Source organism: Syngnathus acus, chromosome 6 (genome assembly GCF_901709675.1).
Source record: "Syngnathus acus chromosome 6, fSynAcu1.2, whole genome shotgun sequence".
Lineage (NCBI taxonomy): Eukaryota > Metazoa > Chordata > Actinopteri > Syngnathiformes > Syngnathidae > Syngnathus > Syngnathus acus.
This window is the reverse complement of record NC_051092.1, coordinates 12,408,936-12,428,256: the sequence shown is the minus strand read 5'-3', so window position 1 is coordinate 12,428,256 and position 19,321 is coordinate 12,408,936. Positions and strand designations below refer to the sequence as shown.

The window sequence follows — 19,321 nt, the reverse complement described above, 5'->3', positions numbered from 1 at the left end:
TAAGAGCAAAAGCTGCCTTATCGCTGACACTCTTATCAGTAATACCCTCCAAGGATGTATCTTCAGATGTATTTGAACATGACTGAATTAATGGTGTGTCATGTCTCTGGTGAAAAGCCTTCTCACGGTCTTTGCATCGACTCACCAATCAAATTTTGACCTTGTCGAGCGTCTATTTAATTAACTCGAGAGTTCCCCGGTGGTTATATCATTTCACCACCAACATGGAATATCTGTGAATCGTTCAGATGCTGTCACATCATCATCTCATTTCAAAATCAAGGATGAACTCATTATTACTATAAATCTGTGAAGATTCTCAGACATCTAGCTCATGGTAATCTGAAAAAGTCAAACGGGACTCGGTTGTTAAAGATTTGTCACCTTTAATCCAAAAGACTTCTGAGGTTTGAAATCCTGTGTCAGGCTCCCTCTATTATGTCACTCGAGCGTCGTAAACAGAAAAAACAAAAAAGCTGGTGATACTATACCGATTTGGGATCGATTGTTGCCTCGATTAAACTTTTGGAGAGAAAGGCAATTTATTTTTTGAAAGAACCATTGTTAAAGTTCCAAACAGCAGTAAAGCAATACAACTCACTCCCATTATATAGTTGATACTTTGTGGTGCCGTTATTGCTATAAATTAAATTATTATTATTGTTTTGAGACACCTGTCCACACTTTTTCTTGTATTTTGGTAAAACTGGGGTATACACTTTGATATGTACGTTCAAGTCAAGCTAATTTGTGTAGCCCACAGGTTTTTGTGAATGGTGTAGAGATCAAATATTACGCTGGAAGCAGCAGTGGAGAGGATCGGCTTGTGACAAAGACCATCATGCGCACCGTTACTTCCTCCTCACTGGCCGTGTGTCTGCCCTCTCCCACTCCCATTCGCTCAGCCACTCAAAAACAACACACACATGCTTCCACATACCGTCCCGTGTCACGCCTCCACCCTGTGCTCCATGCTTTTGGGTGCTTGTCATGTTTCGATTCAGTTCGTCTGTCCCTGACTGTCCACGGTAACGGAAAAAATGCACTCAAGCGAAGTGAGTAGTTGTCCTGCTACAAATTGTCAAATGTACAAGTAAAATACATTCTCAAAAGTCTTAGGACAATCTCTTATTTTCTTTTATACATTTCAGCTTGAATCCAACAAGAGTAAAAACATCTGCAAAAAAGTTAAGGGATACATGTTCGTTTTTTCCCCCGTGGGTGTATCTGTGTGTTTTTCTTTATGCAGTTGTTTGAAATTGTGAACCGTGTGCTCATTCCTCTCTCATGTGGCCCGCAAGTCAGACTGACTGATGCTCGAGCCTACTCTGCTGTCATTGTCATGTTTCCCGAACGTACGCACACACCATACTAAAGAATCGAAAGTTAGATTATTTTCTAAGAAAATATTGCACTCCCATTTTTAATCTGTTTAGTAATAGCAAATTAACCACTCGTGGATTTAGATTTAAAAAATGATATATAGGGAAATAGTTATTTTACTGATACATTAGTTTTTATTGAATTAGTTACAATAAATCAGTGAACCAAACACTAAAATAGGTGTAAGAATAAAACTAATGAAAACATATTAAATGCATGTCAGCAAATGTATGATCTGATTTACATTTTAATTCATTTATTCTATACACTGAGACAATTGTAAGAATACAAACATCAAATTGAATGGAATAATCAGGAATAACAGATTTCTTAATGCTCTGTGGGCTGGATTAAAGTCATAGTTAAATTCACCCAAACATAGCAAACACCTCACTTGTACTATAACAACAATCATGAACATGCTTCTGTGACACCCACACAACACACACGTGTAGCATGTCAAAGACAGCAGGCGAAGGGCCCGAGGCCGTCAACACGTCTGCTTAGCGGGCCGCGTCCCATGCGAGTGATGCTAACATTCTCTCCCATTGCTCTCTCTTTGCTCGCCTTGCATGTTCCGCCCCTGCTGCCCTGATCTGAGTGGTGTAGAACTGACTGTGCGCCCAGGAGGGCAGGACCACTGTGTAAGTGCGCATGGAGCTCATCTCATGTCAATCCCCTTTGCCGTCTGAGCTTCTTCGTCTTTTTTTTTTGTATGTCTTGGTTCAAGTGCACCTCTTGTCGCAGTGTTTCCCAACCTCATTGAGCCAAAACACTTACTGTATTTCATGTGACAAAAATTCACAGCACACCACTAAACAAAAATAGCCTAAAAAGTATATACACTGAAATAATGTGTGAAATCGGGGACGAATAAATAAATAATAATAATAAATAAATGTGTAACTGGACACCTGATGATCACACAGTGGTTGGGAATGACTGCCTTGAATCTCACCATATTGTTGCTGTCCAATGAAAGAGATGTATTCTCCAATCAATCATAACCTACTTTTATTTTTGTTTCAAAGAGGAGATACATGATTTTCATCAGCGAGTAAGGCTTTGCAAACAACATGCATGCAAGAAACGACATCAACACATGTAGTATGTCCTCCCTGCTCCTCCCTGCCCGCAACAAACCAGACGAACGTTTTCTGTAACTGCAAATTATTCAACTCCAATCTTGCCATTTTCCACAATAATTTGCAGCATAATAGTTGCTAATCAGTGGTAATGTAACATTAAAGCCAGATTTGAAAAGGAGGTTTCCCTCTGCTGTAGATTTAATAGCTGGAGTGGGTGAATGGTAATTATCTCGAGTGACATGACACATTTAATTACATGCATTGCTATTCTACATTTCAGGAAAGGGGGAGATTTTGAAGAATTGCGATTAGAAGAATTTCCAGATTTACCAGTTGTGAATTTAGAGTGAATCCATGCATCACAACTTCACTAGTACGTCCTTAAAATATTCACAAGACCTGTATTTCTTTTTTCACGGAGGGTAAAAAAATAGAGATAGTCCTTTAGAGTCTTTATGTTGATTCATCTTGGCTTTTCGGATAGTTTTGTTCCTACAGGATTTTTCACCTCACTCTTAAGTGGTGTGACGAACCTAGTGAGCAGTTTTTTCCGTCAGGTTAAAGCTCAAGACTGAACTCAATCGCTTTGAAGAATTGCTCTGATTTTGTGGCAGTTGTTGACCTCTACCTTTGCACTAACCTCAACTTCTGGCGGCAAGTTTAAGTTTGCACCAAGTGGTACAATTTGTTCTGATTGAGTAAAGCTCTTTCTGAGTTCTTCAAAAAACGGAGGATGAGGGTATTTGCAAGTAGTGAATCAAAAACAGACTGTATTTTGTCACACACATTTTACACTGGAGACTTCATCTGACTGAATAACTTGGGCATTTTTAAACATCGGTGAAGGTACAGGCCTTCAGCAGAGCTTTGCCCTGGTCTCGCTCCACTGTGCATAAGCGTCACTGAAACCCCACTGAAGGAGTAACTGAGGTTAGGCTCAGATATTTTTGGGGGTAAAAAAAAAAAAATGAACCTATCAAGACCGCTTGGTGGAAATTCAGCCTGTTTCCATTCTGACCTGACCTCAAGCCCCTCTGCTTTTATGTCTGCTTCTGCTCATCTCATTCAGACTTTTCAGCAGTCTAGGTGAACTCCACACCATTTCTCAGAGAAGCTATGGCACCACGTACACCATCCGCCCCGGCAGCCGTTATCCCGTCATGCGACGCACCCCCAGCCCGGGCTCCCCCGACCGGGGCGACCCCCTCGCACGCTTCTCGGGCTACTCGCCGACCACGCCCCCTCCGACCATCCTCAAATCATCCAGCCTCAGCCTACCGCAGGAGCCCAAGGAGGTCCGCTTCGTAATGCGGAGCTCCAGCGCCCGCACCCGCTCCCGTTCGTCTTCACCGTCGCCCTCGCACTCGCCTGGTTTGGGCTCGCCGCTGCTGGCGCTCAGACCCTTCCACCAGAAGCCCCTGCACCTTTGGAACAAGTACGATGTGGGCGACTGGTTGGAGAGCATCAACCTGGGCGAGCACCGCGCCGGCTTCCAGGAGCACGAGATCGAGGGCTCCCACCTGCCGGCGCTAACCAAGGACGACTTCGCCGAGCTTGGCGTGACGCGAGTGGGCCATCGCATGAACATCGAGCGGGCGCTCAAGCAGCTGCTGGAGAGCTGACCCCAGCCCTGAGACCACACCCACAATGGCGGCCGAGTGGATGGAAAGGCAACAGCTCCTCTTTAAACCGGGCGGCGCCGATGTTTGGCGTCATGCGCCGAAAAGGAGGAGCCAGAAGCTTCATCCTCCACATCCCGGAGGAGATGACGTCTCCATGTTGTTGGGCTGTACCACACGTTAAGCCTTGTGTCATTTTCAATTGGCAATCAAAAATCAAAACTGAAAGAGTGACGGATTTGTTTTTTCATTTCACACAGAAAATGCAAAAAAAAAAAATTGTGTTTTAATTGTTTGCTCAAATCAAAAATCAAAATTTTGAAAATGAACCAAAAGACTGAATTTGATTTTCATATTTAATCAGTCAGGTTTTTATGACAAGTGTGGCAATGCGCTGCCACAATCATTACAGATAACCACAATCCTTCAACAAGTAATAAAATGGATACACATTCTGTAATTAAAGCAAAATTACTTGCAAATCAGGAAGAACATTTCCTACAATATACAGTTGTGACAAAACTAACCAATTCAGGTTAAAATAAAATAAAAAGTAACAATTCACTCCTTGGTTTTGCTTAAATTATTTCACATATTTCTAATTTCATACAATTTTTGCAGGGCATTTTTGCTTGATGGAATATGATTGTGATCAGACTGATTGAAGAAGCGCAACTTATCTTTACTAATGCGCTGTACCAAAAATATTATTACATAAACCTGACCAATTAAATATTCAAATAAATTTCAGTCCTGTGGCCCTTTTATTTATTTTTTTTTTTTTTTTGAGTTTCCTGTTTTTGATCAGAAGTTAAAATTGAGTAAAGAAAATTCACACTTTTTTTTCTTAAATGAGCTGAACAAACAATCACAGAGTCACCTTTTACTTCTGGGGATTTCTAATTGCCAATTAAAAACAGAAAAAAGGAATGATACATGGATTGCCCTCCTCCCCTCTCTACCTCTTACCCCACCATCTACCAGGCCAAGCCTTTTTGTGGTTTTCGAGTAAAGGAGGAACGAGTTCTCGCTCCAATTAAGAAAAAAAAGCTCAGTTGCCTTTCAACAATATTTGTACAGAGATCGACGAAAGCGGCGGCGAACACAATGGACTACCACAACGTGTCTGCTCAATATCTGCTGTTGTTTTTGAAGAAAGCCCCAACAGGAGCAGCTTCACAGACCACAGGAGGAGCCTTGCTATACCCAGACTGTGCTATCCATTCCTTTTGAAGAATGTTTAACCAACACTCGTGGCTTTTTTCATAATCATTTTTTTTTGGGTTTTCCAAAGGGAATCTTTCATATGTACAGTGGATATAAAAAGTCGACACACCCCTGATTGAATGCCAAGTTTTTCTGATGTATAAAAAAATAATAATAATAATCAGACCAAGATAAATTCATTCAAACTTTTCCACCATTAATATGACTTATAACCTGTACAACAGAATTGTTAGAATACATACAGAAGGTACTGGAACTTTATTTGCGGTAAGTTGACGTGTGCCGAAAGTTTTGTTAAATTCTGAATACAGCCACATCAGCAGTTACTTTAAGAAGGTATCCATATGTGTGTAACCACATTATCGCAGATGTTTATTTTTACTTCCCTTTTTTCCCCCCCTATATAACCCTACAGGTTACAGGTCAATTTAAGGGTAGAAAAGGTTTTTGAAATAATGAAATGTTGTCTCCTTTTTTTATATCTCAAAAATCCAGCATTTGAACCGGTGGGTGTAGACTTTTTATTATCGGTATTATATAACAATATGAATATATTTCTAATGATAGCTTTCAATTTTGGAAAAATGAATCTGCACCTGTGTACGGTTTTTATGATAGAAAACAAAGAGGAATCTATTCCGATAGTTTCACTAATTTCTTCAACTTATTCACTATATATTTGAAGGAGGGAAAACGTGTATTAATATGGACATGATTTTTTTGTGGGGAGTTCATCCCTTTATGTGCACATTTTCCTCAAACTGTAGCATGATGAGTCGTATCATGTCTTTTTGTTTTATTATTAATATTCTTTTCTTACGGTCTTCCTTCATACTAAAGGGCATCCCAAAATGTGAGGCAAAAATCCTGCTGTACGAGACAGCAAATCCAAACAAAAGGCTCTTCTACCTCTCAGCAATGGAAGGTTGGAGCACTGGGTACAATAATTAGCTTCGGTGCTCACAATGGGATTGTTATTACCAGCGTGCTCTTCGTCACCTCTTTGCACCACAATTGATTTGAAATGTAACATAATCGAAGCAATGTCGCTGAAAAGGGTTGACAGGTATAAATCAATTAAGGCACGGCGGCCATTTTAAGCTGAGTACCAGCATTTTAAAAAGCTCAATTGTATCCGTATTTGTACGCGTGTACTGCATAAACCAACGGGTTTGTGCTATTTTCTAAATCAAAGGGACCAAGAATGCTATTGATCGAGGGATACTCTATCTCAGAGGTGTCAAACTCGTTTTTTTCGCGGGCCGCATTGCAGTCATAGCTTCTTTCGGAGGGCCATTATGACTGTCAACCCAAATAAATGTATGAGCACCTCATATTATATACAGTAAAAGCTACAAAACAAACTGACAAATAACTCGTTTTCAAATCAGACGAGTAAAAACTGGTCAAATAAAAAAAATAAAAAAGATATTAAAAGTGAAGACAATTTGCAATTCTAGTAATGACACACAAATTTGATGCACAATTTGTCTTCGCGGGCCACATAAAATGATGTGGCGGGCCGTATCTGGCCCCCGGGCCTTGAGTTTGACACCTGTGCTCTATCTGATTCAAAATGACATTGGCATTATAACGACATTATAGCAGTGCAAGTAAATTTCATATAAGAAAGTTTATTGACGCTTTTGTGTTTTACACAATTTTACGTTCAGGATTCCATTCCTTGTGATTTGGAACAGTGGCAAGGCCTAATGTTCTCGACGCGCTCCAGTAAAACTTCCATCGCTGAGATGGTCAATGCCGGCCTTCACACCAGCCCCATTTTCCAATCAAAGCTCAATGAGCCAAACGCAAGACTGCAGGGATGGGAATATCTCTGAAAAGTCTTTATGATCAACATGGCGGGCTTGAAGCATCGCAACTCGTCCATATGTATCGCTGCTATCCACTTAGTAAGCAGAACACCGTGGCAAACTGTGAAGAGCGACGAGAGCCAGGTTGTCCACAGAGACAAGGTTACAATCTCGCCAAGGAAAAGTGAGCTCATTTTTTTGTGCGCCCACTCGAACAACATCTAAAGAAGTTTTTTTTTTTTTTCCTCGAGTCAAAAAATAAGAATAAAATAGCGTTGGTGGGATGTAAGAGTAGCTAGCGCTCACTGTGACCTCACTCACACACTTTGAACTGCTTGTTTTTTTTCCTCTTTTCTCACTGTGGCTAGATTTTTGTAGTGTGTGGAACATAATGATAGAAAAAACACGCAAAAGTCATGTTTAATTCATTCTAAACATACAATACTTGTAAAATATATTTTAAAAATTGAAAAAATGTATTTTAAATCAGAAGCAATGTATATAGGATAGATTTCTTATACATTTTTGGAAGACAAAATATATCTATACATAGGTCTATATAGATATATATACAGTATATATATATATATATGTGAATGTTTGGCATACAGTATATGCATAATTAACCACCTGTGGAAAAGGTGAGCAGATTTTATTCTTTCTATGATCTTTTGAATTATGAACTTTAGGGGATGATTTGCACAAAACATAAAAGGTGACAAGGTGCTAACATAGAAGCCACCCATCATCCAAGTGCGTGCATCTGGTCCCCCCCAACCCAACACCTCCCTTGGACCCTCCAAACCGCAACGTTGTGTGTGTGTTTGTATGAGAGTGTAAATGTTTGCTTACATCCATCTTTACAATGAGTCCACAAGAGCCTTACTGTATTACCATCAAAGATACCTACAATATATGGCTTGGAGACATTTGCTCAAAAGCACACGTGATTGAGTGCGCTATATGGACAAAAGTACTGGAATGAGCGGACGAGGATCTTTAAATGACTTCAATTTGAGGCATTTTGTTTTTTTGTTGCCGCTTAAAATGCCACAATTGTTGAGCATTTTCTCAGTAGCGTTTTGCTTTTTGGCATCAGTAATTTGAAATTTGAATATGGGCTGAACTAAATGTTCTCAGTGAACAAAATTACATTGGTTTTATGTTGAAAAAAAAAACTATCAAAATTGAATCAATCAATGAAATAATCCCTCTTGTCATAATGGAGGCTTTCTTGTCTCTGCCTGGGAATCTGTAGCCCCTTGCCTAGTCATAATGCCCAAAGGTCGCCTGCTGTTGTCACGGTCATGGAAGCTATTCAAATGTGACAAATGGCACCTCCAGACCGGTGACAGTCCAGAAAACCCATCCAAACATCCTATTATGAACTTTGCCTTGAGTTTTGGAACACAAAAAAAAAAATCCCCAAATTATCCAAAACATTACAAGGTGCTTCTTAAGACTTTTGTCCAAATTGTGTGCCTGTGTGTATTTGGAACAAACATCCTCACAGTCAATTCTGCATTGCGAACATAATTCCCACCTTTTAACTGATCAATTTCACTGCTTTGTTGACCACTTTCACTTCCCGTGTGCCCTTTATGACACCAACGCTTTGAGTTGATCCGTTATGGGACAAATACGAAAAGCAAAATGTGCCAAAAAAAAAAAGCAACTTTAAAGTGCATATTTGTCATTAGAACTCTCCTAGTTGCAGCATTTTTGGAGCTGTTCAGACTCAATAAAATGGTGCCATCTCCTGAAAATCTTGAGAAATGCATTTGACATTTGATAGCTCGCTCGCTTCTTGACCACCACACAGGTCATGCAGTCAAGACTCGACTGTGTCGGTCATTCACAATAAGTACAGAGGCAGGCTTAAATAAAGTCTGTGTGTGTGACACAAGTCCGAGCCTCTACATTTTGTGCTTTTGTTTTTTTCCATTTTGACTTTGTGGCGAAAGTATGGCAGTTTATGAACACACAATTGTTTTGAGAACACAGTTGCGACACATCATTTGGGGCTAATGAGTGGAAGTGAGGGGGTTATCGTCGTGTTTCAATCAACAAAGCACAATCCACACGGCGAAGGTGCGCTGTGAACTTTTTAAAAAGCCTGTCTGGTAACCCACTGAGCTTATCATGGAAGGGTTTTCATTTTCTTTTCACTATTGTTGTTTTTCCTTTCCTTGTTTGCACTGAAGTTTTTCAATGGTGGATCCCTTGCAACGTCTCAGCCTTGTCGCGTGGCGCTGCTGAGAACACATCATTCAGCCCCAATGCAACAATAAAACCAATAAGTGGACATACGGCGAATTGAGGCAGCGACAGTTACGAGATGTTGCAGGGTATAGTGCCACCGCAGAGATACATTTATTATATTATGTAATACATTTATAATTAAAACATGAACTGCTAAGTCAGTGCCTTGGTACATTTATTCACAATTCACAACACTTACACAACTTATTGACATTGTTGAAATAAAAATTACATTCTTTGTTTTCCAGTATGAAAATGACATTGTTGATGATTCGAGTAAACCGCTGCTAGCAAACAGGCTGTGCAACCTGAAACTAATGTAGCCAAACCAACACCAGGAACAAGGAAGCGGAAGTGGTTCATGGTACATAGTGACATGTACTGTTGCTAAGGAGTGGAAAATATCTGGAAAATACCATGGTAATTTGGAAAATAAAGTATTCGCCACAGGTACAGTGCTGCTTTGAGATAGGAGTTGTCCTTTGGCCAATTGGCTTGAGCTGGTGATGGAGACACTGACACTATAGCCCGCCTCAAGTTTCATATGAAGGGTCAATCTTCTGAATTTCTGGTTTATTCCCATAAATCCTCCTTAATTCTCATGGAAACTTTCCAATTTTGATAATTCCTTCCATTTTGCAATTCTACTAACATGATTGTGACTGTTTTACAGCTCTTAATAACATTCAAACTATTATTCAGATATGAAGCTGGTAAACAACGCACTGTTTCAATTCTTCCAGCAGGTAACCTGGATACAAATTGCAAGAGGTCCTCGGTTTACTAAGGTCCCAAACATGCGCGATTTCGAGGGTATGTATGGCACACAATGAACTTGTCTGCACAGAGGTGTAAAAATACATGGTCACATGACATGAGATTGCAATCTCAGTTACCACCGTATTTGCTGCATTAGCGTAGGCTAGTGACTGACAATAGCGGGTTACGACATAAGCACGGAACTACGTCGTAAATCGAGGACCCGTGTCTACCAACAATACATAAGCGCAAGTCTAGCAGAGGTCATGATACTGCTTCAGGACAGAGGATGATGGTTACGTGAGGACTTTGGTCAGGGCAACTCTGGGCTCTCCTCCCTATTGACGTCACCGCCCTCCGCATTTGAATGCACTTCATTCTTCTCAAGCTCAAACTTCTACAAAAGATACAATATCATCATTGTGTTGAAATACAAGTAAATAATTCTCTATGCATGTTTTGTTTTTTCTTATTAAGACATTTGTTAAGATGTTGGCTTCATACTACCAGCAGTGGAAAGCATCAACTTGCCTCCAGTTCTTGCATGACTTCATCCATGAAGTCGCTAGGGTTTTGCTTGTATTCCACGGCTCGCTTGATCATCTCCCGGAACATCTGTCGGGACAAATTAGAAATCAAAGCAGCCAACGCTCATGCCGGCCGAGTGGAGCAGCTAGGACTATAGCCAATTGGGAAAAAGCAAATGGGACCGCATCCACCTGCATTAAAAAAGACAAGACCTCATACCTTAACGACGTTAGTGCCATCGGCAGCAGATACAAAGTAAAAAGGGAGTCCTTTCTTTTTGGCAAAGTTGAAACTTCGCTGGGTCACCTTCATGTCAGCTGCAGATGGGAACGTACCGGTGAGGTCATCGAGATGTCATTGTCATTGTTAGTTACGCGGAGCTGGAAAACAATGGAGACCCACCGTCGATCTTGTTGGCCACCACACAGCAGGGGATCTCGGGTCTGTACTCTCTCAGCTCCTTGTACCAGTCGGCCAGGTTCTTGTAAGTGATCTTCCTCTGGACGTCAAAAACCTTACGGGCGAAACAAGAGAAGAGAGTTTAGGGTGCAAATCCGGCCCAGGTGTGCAGGTAATGTTTTAAGTAATATTTTAACAACATACTAAAGTATGCTGCTCTATGATGAATGCGTGTGTCTTACCATGATGCAAGCATGTGCTTTGTGAAAGTATGAGGGGTGCATGTTATGAAACCTCTCCTGGCCAGCCGTATCCCAGAAATCTGTCGATCAAGTCAACGTTAACTGCAACTTGCTGAGACCAAGAAGTGTGTGTGGGTGTGTATGTGTGTGTGCTACAACATACCCACGGCCACAGTTCTGTTGGCCAGAGTGGCTGTGTGCTTGTAGAGTGTCAACGCGTACGTTGACAACTGTTGAGGATGACTGAAGGAGGAATTAAGGAATTATTAAATGCCGCTTTTCCCAACTGAATGGGACCAAATCAGCTTGGCTCGTTTTTGGAGGGAAGTGGCCCGTGTAAGGCAAAGTGGAAACTGTGGACTACACTGCACAGGACAGAGAACTTACACTTAACTATAGATTGTGAGTACTATGACGACTTGTACAGTGTATTTTTGCATCAATACTTGTGCTTGCTATGACTTTTGTTTTTTCTGTAAGTGTCGCTTCTGCATCGGGGTCATGGTAATCAGCAAAGGCTAAATTGAGGCAATGGGAGCTCTTTGTTTGTTTGTTTCTTCTCTAAAACATCCAAAATAACTAGGAGATTATGCTAATTGGCTAACGATATGGTTATGTAAATGGTCTTGTTCTTCCATATGTGTTGTGACAGTTATAGATACAAAAGGGGGTACAGCTACAGGAAATATCAATGCCTACGGTATATATCACAAGGCAATGTAATGTGCATGCTGTCCTTGTATACTATAGTGGTTGTACCTCCATGAAGGATACTATTCGTCCAGGAGAAATCTCTCCATCAGCCTGAAGAAGAAATATTTCAGAGTAACAAGTTCACAATGACACATTTTTGTTTGTTTTTCTGACAACATACTTGGATTTGCCGACTGCACTGTCGCCCAGACAGATGATCTTCACTTGTTCGTCCGCGTCGTACTTCTTTTGGTCCAGCTCGGGAATGTTGTTGTCATCATCGTCGGCAGCCATTTCCTCTCCTCCTCCTCTTCCTCCTTGTGTGTGCTTTTACCTCCACTTCGATTTAAGACGATTTCGACATTGCGAAATAGCTTCCCAAGCTAGCGAAGAGTAGTGGCTCACCCTGTCCACCGACTGGTTAGCAGAGACTGAGCGGGCGGTGTTATATTTCGCCTGTGTACATTTGACTTGTTAGTCAAGTTAGTCTTTAGCTCAAAGGAAATCAGTCTGATAACGACTGCATCTGAGGACACTTTTTTTAATAGAACGAGCGGATTTTGTATGAAATTGTGCAGTTTGACTTGCTAACTGGCTCGCCCCGAGTAACCGAATTCAGTTACCATGGATATTGAGTTACGTTTTACTACCACGTTGGCACTATTTATCATGTATATATCTGTATTTTGATTTTGTAAAGTAGTCAATGTGAAAATGCTACACATCTATTACCTTTCCGTTCGTAAATTTACAAATCCGTGCTGGCGGCGGTTTGTGTTTCTACGCAACGGGGACGCCAAAAGGACCCCTCCTCCTTTGATTTGGGAGTCTGTGCTAGTGCCTGATAGAATGTCCTTTGACATACTCCATAATGGGCAGGAGTGTCAAATCGTGATGTGCATTCCAGTTCTTTTAAGTGAACTGAATCTTTAGAATCAGTTCACTCAAAAGATTCGTTCAAACGAATCGTTCAACGGATTTTTTTCAGTGAACGAGAGTGAAAGAATCACTTCCTAAAGTGATTCGTTCTTTTTTCAGTTCATATGACTTCAACCAGTAGGTGTCAGTAATGCACATTGAAGCTGGTGCCACCTCGCCGTAAAACAAAACGAAGAAGAAAATGACGTAACTTCCCGTTGCATTTCCCGTTCACCAACTGAACGGATCTGTGAGTGAACGAGTCAGTGAGTGAGTGATTTGCATTTCCAGTTCATCGCAGTGAGGGAACGAATCCTGACTTTCCCGTTCGCGAACGAGTTAATGGGTGAACTGCCTTCCCGTGCATCAACGGATCAGTCAGTGAACTATGTAAACCCGAATGTAGATTTACGATTTGCCAAGGAAAGAATGAACCACTCACTGAAACACCACTTCTTTTATGCGCGTTTTCTCCAAGCAAACGGCTAACTTTATTGCATGAAGGGATGCGCCGTTATGCAACAAAGGGGAGATTATGCTTCTCTTCGGGTAATCTTGATTTTATAACACTTATAGTAGTTTTTAAATAACGTGTATGCATATATACGCCTAAATATTGTTATCCAATATAGCTATTGCAATTTCACATTGGATTGCTGGTTTGAAATTTACTTTTAATATTATTATTATTTATTTATTATGTGTTTTTTAAATAAACATTTATGTTAAAACTTGTCTGATGTTTTATTCCTTGTTTTTATATTCACCAATTAAAACATAAAAATCAGACATTTGGTTAACTGCTTTATATGACAATATGTATGTGTTTTACGTTGTTATATGAGTTGGTGTCCCCCGAAATAACAAATGTCGGCATAACGGATTTTTTTTTCAACCTTTTATTCAAACACAAACACATTCGTTATAATAACACCATCAACTACAATCCAACAAATACAAAATTAAAACATCAATGTCGGCATAACGTGTGTCGGCTGGCATAGCAGCAACGCTGTCTGTCACTCACTCGTGAATCTTCGCGAACGAACCTGAAAATGGCGGTGTCCCTAATAGAGTGTTTGAATGACGTCACAGATCAAACAGCCAATCAGAAAGTGGGGGTGAGGGCGGGTGTGGCACTTTTCACTTTCATTTAAGCTTTGACCATGATTTTTCCCTAATGAATTGGCCTGTTATTAGGAACACCTGAAAATGGCGGTGTACCTAATGGAGTGTCCGAGTGACGTCACAGATCAAACAGCCAATCAGAAAGTGGGGGTGAGGGCGGGTGTGGCACTTTTCTCTTAAACCAGGGATGTCGACCTCCAGTCCTCGAGGGGCCGCGTTCCAATATATTTTCCAAGTTATCCTCGTTAAACACACCTGCGTGAAAAGATTTTGTTCATTTTCACGTTCTGCAAGAGCCCAACTTTTCACACAGGTGCACTTAACGAGGGAATCTTGGAAAACATGTTGGAATGCAGCCCCGAGGACTACAGCTTGACATCTATGACCTTTGACCATGATATTTCCCTAATAAAGTGGCCTGTTATTAGGTACACTTGAAAATGGCGGTGTACCTAATGGAGTGTCTGAGTGACGTCACAGATCAACTAGCCAATCAGAAGGTGGGGGTGAGGGCGGGTGTGGCACTTTTCACTTTCCGTGAAGCTTTGACCATGATTTTTCCCTAATGAAGTGGCCTGTGATTAGGTACACCTGAAAATGGCGGTGTACCTAATGGAGTGTCCGAGTGACGTCACAGACCAAACAGCCAATCAGAAAGTGGGGGTGAGGGCGGGTGTGGCACTTTTCACTTTCCGTGAAGCTTTGACCATGATTTTTCCCTAATGAAGTGGCCTGTGATTAGGTACACCTGAAGATGGCGGTGTACCTAAAGGAGTGTCTGAATGACGTCACAGATCAAACAGCCAATCAGGAGGTGGGGGTGAGGGCGGGTGTGGCACGTTTCACTTTCACTTAAACTTTTTTCCGAATGAAGTGGCCTGTGATTAGGGACACATCATGGACACTTCAATAGGTGCACTACACGAGGTAAAAATAAATAATTGAATAAATAAATAAGAAAGTGTAGCGAACGATTCGTTTGAACAAATCTTTTGAGTGAACTGATTCTAAAGATTCAGTTCACTTGAACTTTTTTCATCCATGTAAATGTTGTTTTTGCAGTTGTTGCACAACAAATTATCTTTGTAACGGGTTGCGACATACACCAAATTAAAAAAGTGGGACTAAACAACTCTGGGTCACTGATAACTAGAATGGATTGCTTTGTCAATCCAGGATTTCAAAAACAAAAAACAAAAACACAAATGCACAAAATATTTGCCCTATACTTTTTATTTCAAAATATTGAAGAGCAGAGATACACAAAGTTACACATTTAAAATGATAGTGTGGCATGTTATTTTCTTTCTCAAAATAGAAGGGGTTTCACGTATGTATTAATTTCATTAGAAAACATTTGCACATCTGTTCATCAATTCTGAGTTCTGTATGAATTTTCTTCAAGCACTCCTGCTTTCTCCCACATTCCAGAAACATCATGTTAGGTTCACAGACAAATCTTAATTGTCCATACTGGGGGGCGTAAGTGCACCTTTCTTTTTTTTTGTCTATATACTGTATGCCCTGCAATTGGCTGGCAACCAATCCAGGATGTCACTGGCCTCTCTCCCAAAGTTATTGGAGATAGACTCCAGCTCACCCTAGACACCAGCACTCAAGAAAAATAAATATGGTACAACAAATGACATAATCAAGTTATCTATCCTGTGTTTACTAATATTATGTGACTCAACATGATGCTGAGTCTAAAGAAGAAGGTGCATGTCATCTTTCAACTGACCCCTCAGTTTCATTCCCACCAGCTGCCTTTTACCACTTTTGTCAGTGTGAAGTTAAATTAGTTTTATAGACTTTTGACAACGATCCACGTCCGTAAGAGGGATTAGGGTGTTTTCTGAATGAAGTCTTCCAAAACTGAAGGCTGGAGCTTTTGAGTGTGTAGAGTTGACCTAGAACAAATAAGGTCTTTAGTCAAAGAATCCAATATTAATAGTATTGTCTATCAATTACTTCAATGTAAGATACTAAAAGTGACTCAATCAATCAAGATATTAAAAGTGAGCATACAATGCAGTGTATGATGCTGCACAAGGTGAGCACCTTATCAATTGTCACTCATTGTAAGTGTGAATATGTGTTGCAATGTTGCATAATGGCTGCAAGCTTCTCGACTACATTAGTTGTGAAAGTTCATTTACCTGTAAATATAAAATAGTATTTGTTCAGTAACAGAAGCACGACAGCGTAGCGGTCTGAGTCTTGAGTAGTGGTAATCAAGTCTGCCTCACAGTCAGGAGATTTGAGTTCGAATCTCTATTGGAAGCTTTATTTCCAGCTGCTTTATCTTCTTACCTCATTCCAAAACCGTGTTCATACGACATTAGCCCCATTTGGAAAGCTTCCTTTGTGAGTTTGCATTTATAATGAATGTCAAACAGAGTGGGGTTGCTTGTATTTGTTGATGAGCTCTCCATGCTTGCTGATTGAAATGCCTTTTGCATCATCCCTCCCTCCCTCCCTCCCTCCCTCCCTCCCTCCCTCCCTCCCTCCATCCATCCATCCATCCATCCATCCATCCATCCATCCATCCATCCATCCATCCAACCTTCTCAGGGCAGTAGACTCCAGGTGCTGGCGTCTTTGTAAAGCTTGTAGGCAGGAAGTTACGTCCTGGCATGCTGTACTGGGGAGGTTTGGTCAGGTAGGTTTTGGGATCCACAGCTTGATAGGCCGCAGGGCCTGGAGTCTGCAGGAGGATGTATCAATTAAACTAGGATGGATTTAGATAAAAAAAGAAAATAGGTCTTGCATATGTCTACCTTTGACAAATCATTAAAAAAGTTGCCAACTTTGGTGCGACCACTCAGTGTGTGTGAGGGCACGGCGGGAATGTTCACAGTTTTGGATCCCAGGACAGGAGGCAGCATGTTGGCTGCTGGGCCTGCAGTGACAGGCAGAATATGAAGTATGACATACATGGACCATTATCAGTATTAAAGGTCAGCGGCGAATGGATGATCAAGAGAAGGTGCTGGGTCACAGCCCCTCCATGCGTGGAGGTGACTTGAAGACAAAAAGTGAGCTATAGCATCTATGTTCTATAAGAGAGACAATTTGGTAAAATACTAAAACATGTCCAGGCAAGTCAAGCTATGCTAACTCACTGCTGGAGTTATTATTCATCTATTTCAACTTTTATGTCTCATCATAACTCTGAAATTGTAAAGCAATTCTTTATTTGCAATTCTACCTAGCTGCCTCTGATTGTTACTGTATCTATCAGTTAGAATGTTACCGGGTGTGGTCTGGTTGCTTAGCACTGCTTGTTTCCACCGAGTAGACAACGTATACGCAGGTGAAGAATGAAATGTGAGCTTGGCTGCATTTGCAATGTGGTAGCGGTCTAAAAAAAGACAAGAAAAAGATGCAATTGCTTCAATCTCGTTTACTAGACATCATCTCCATAGTCCGATATTCATTTGGTTTTCTCACTGGGCCCAGGGACTTCGTCAAGTGCCCAATCCTTACGACGTCTGCCAAATGAAAATGCCGGTGTTCCATCGCGGCCATTTTTGGTGATGTTGGAGGGAATAAAATGGGCAGGTCCAGGTGAGACGTGCTCTTTGGTCAAGTGACAGGTATGGCCAAAAGTGTAACTTGGCGCTTTGCGTTTTGTCGGATCGTGGTTATTAGCACCTTCAGATGAAAATGGAAGGTACAGATGTTAGCACTCATTGTAACAGTATCAGCAAAACCTTAGTAGTAGTAGCTTGACCTCACATGAGTGTGCAATTTTTGTTAGAAGGCTGCATACCATTTTTATATAACTAAAAAACAAATATATATATATATATATATATATATATATATATATATATATATATATATAAATTCAACAGCAGCGAGCAAAATGTAGTTTTAGCCTGATCTGCTGTGACTGACCAGCCTGCATTTTGGGGCGTGGCTCGCAAATTTACATCCAATTCAAATTTGCACTTGCTGATGAACGGCTTTAGGACCCTGCTGAAATCTTATAATTTGCATGTTTTCAACACAACTCTTTGCATTAAGACGTAGGCGACGACTTGAGAAAAATATATGACTTGAGTCATACCTGTGAGTGAAGGAAGTGCATAGAGTGCTCTTTTGGTCCCCACCACCCCAACTTTAGGATTTTCTTCAGGCATGACCTACATGAACAAGACACGAGTTGATAGTTTCCTTTCTATTGGACAACTCAAATGGAATTAAATACACATTTATTTAATCCAAAGTCTCTTCATCGGGTGTCTTTATTTAGGAGTGGCATTTATGAATAGCTTTCCATACTGTACTTTTTACAAGCTGATTCCTCCAATAACTTTTATTGCCTCCAATTATGAAAATATGATAGAATGCTCAACAACTAGTAAAATAATTTAAAACAACTTTTAATTTGGCGAATACAGGTATACCCCATAGAACACTGGTGTCAAACTCAAGGCCCAGGGGCCAGATATGGCCCGCCACATCATTTTATGTGGCCCGCGAAGACAAATTGTGCATCAAGCTCGTGTGTCATTACTGGAATTGCAAATTGTCTTCACTTTTAATATCTTTTTTTTTTTTTTTTAAATATTTGACCAGTTTTTACTCGTCTGATTTGAAAACGAGTTATTTGTCAGTTTGTTTCGTAGCTTTTACTGTATGTAATATGAGGTGCTCATATATTTATTTGGGTTGACAGTCATAATGGCCCTCCAAAAGAAGCTATAACTACAATGCGGCCCGTGAAAAAAACGAGTTTGACACCCCTGCCATAGAACATTACATGCAACTAACCTTTTACGGCTCTCTTGGACTTCCGGTAAAATTGGAACACGTCGAATGCAATCACATGCTAACCAAACTGATTGCTTTCCTGAAGCAAATGCATCCTGACGTCGGCCCTTGCGTTTGACATCATTAGAGGCCAAATATGACGATGTATTTTGGATCAGGGTGGCGTGCGAGCGAAACACAGCGCACATGCTATGAGTAGCAATGACGGAATGACATCAACTCCCAGGCCAAGGAGGCAACTGGGGACGAGGGGCTACTTTTACTCAAAACATCCAGCAGATGACGCTGTGATAGCAACAAAAACCCTACGTGCAATGACTCATTTTCATTTTTAAACGTTTGAATGTGTTCTTTTGTCTATCGCCGCCATTGTTTTGTATTAAACTGTAGAAGTAGCAGTAGGAGACTAGAGTTACTCAATTCTGCTGACGTATGTCCTCCCCTGGCATGTAGCTGTCAGCGCTGTACTAAAATGACGT

The 19,321-nt window shown here is 40.8% G+C and overlaps 3 protein-coding genes across 7 annotated transcripts in view; 1 reads left to right on the top strand and 2 right to left on the bottom strand.

Moving 5' to 3' along the window:
• shank3a (SH3 and multiple ankyrin repeat domains 3a) overlaps positions 1–5,657 on the top strand; it is a 122,146-nt gene extending 116,489 nt beyond the window's left edge. For all 4 annotated transcript variants that reach the window (XM_037254101.1, XM_037254102.1, XM_037254099.1 and 1 more), the window contains one exon: positions 3,541–5,657. In XM_037254101.1, coding sequence (XP_037109996.1) covers positions 3,541–4,093 — 553 coding nt within the window. In that variant the 3' untranslated portion in view covers positions 4,094–5,657. The remainder of the gene's footprint in view (positions 1–3,540) is intronic.
• Positions 5,658–9,551: 3,894 nt separating this feature from the next.
• On the bottom strand, positions 9,552–12,835 carry rabl2 (RAB, member of RAS oncogene family-like 2). 2 transcript variants are annotated; one of them, XM_037254775.1, is made up of 9 exons: positions 12,747–12,835; positions 12,196–12,470; positions 12,096–12,125; positions 11,485–11,564; positions 11,322–11,401; positions 11,083–11,194; positions 10,900–10,997; positions 10,684–10,767; positions 9,552–10,549 (listed from the first exon to the last, which is right to left on the bottom strand). In XM_037254775.1, exons 2-9 carry the CDS (start codon positions 12,306–12,308, stop codon positions 10,466–10,468), a joined length of 681 nt encoding a protein of 226 aa, XP_037110670.1. In that variant the 5' UTR covers positions 12,309–12,470; positions 12,747–12,835; the 3' UTR covers positions 9,552–10,465. The 2 variants fall into 2 exon arrangements, with proteins under 2 accessions (XP_037110670.1, XP_037110669.1); XM_037254774.1 differs by having other exon boundaries at positions 12,196–12,834.
• Positions 12,836–15,338: 2,503 nt separating this feature from the next.
• On the bottom strand, positions 15,339–19,027 carry LOC119124626 (outer dense fiber protein 3-B-like). The gene is made up of 7 exons (XM_037254773.1): positions 18,843–19,027; positions 18,136–18,211; positions 17,514–17,717; positions 17,317–17,424; positions 16,841–16,962; positions 16,627–16,767; positions 15,339–15,970 (listed from the first exon to the last, which is right to left on the bottom strand). The coding sequence occupies exons 2-7, from the start codon at positions 18,206–18,208 to the stop codon at positions 15,854–15,856; spliced, it is 765 nt and encodes a 254-aa protein (XP_037110668.1). The 5' UTR covers positions 18,209–18,211; positions 18,843–19,027; the 3' UTR covers positions 15,339–15,853.
• Between the last annotated feature and the right edge of the window lie 294 nt (positions 19,028–19,321).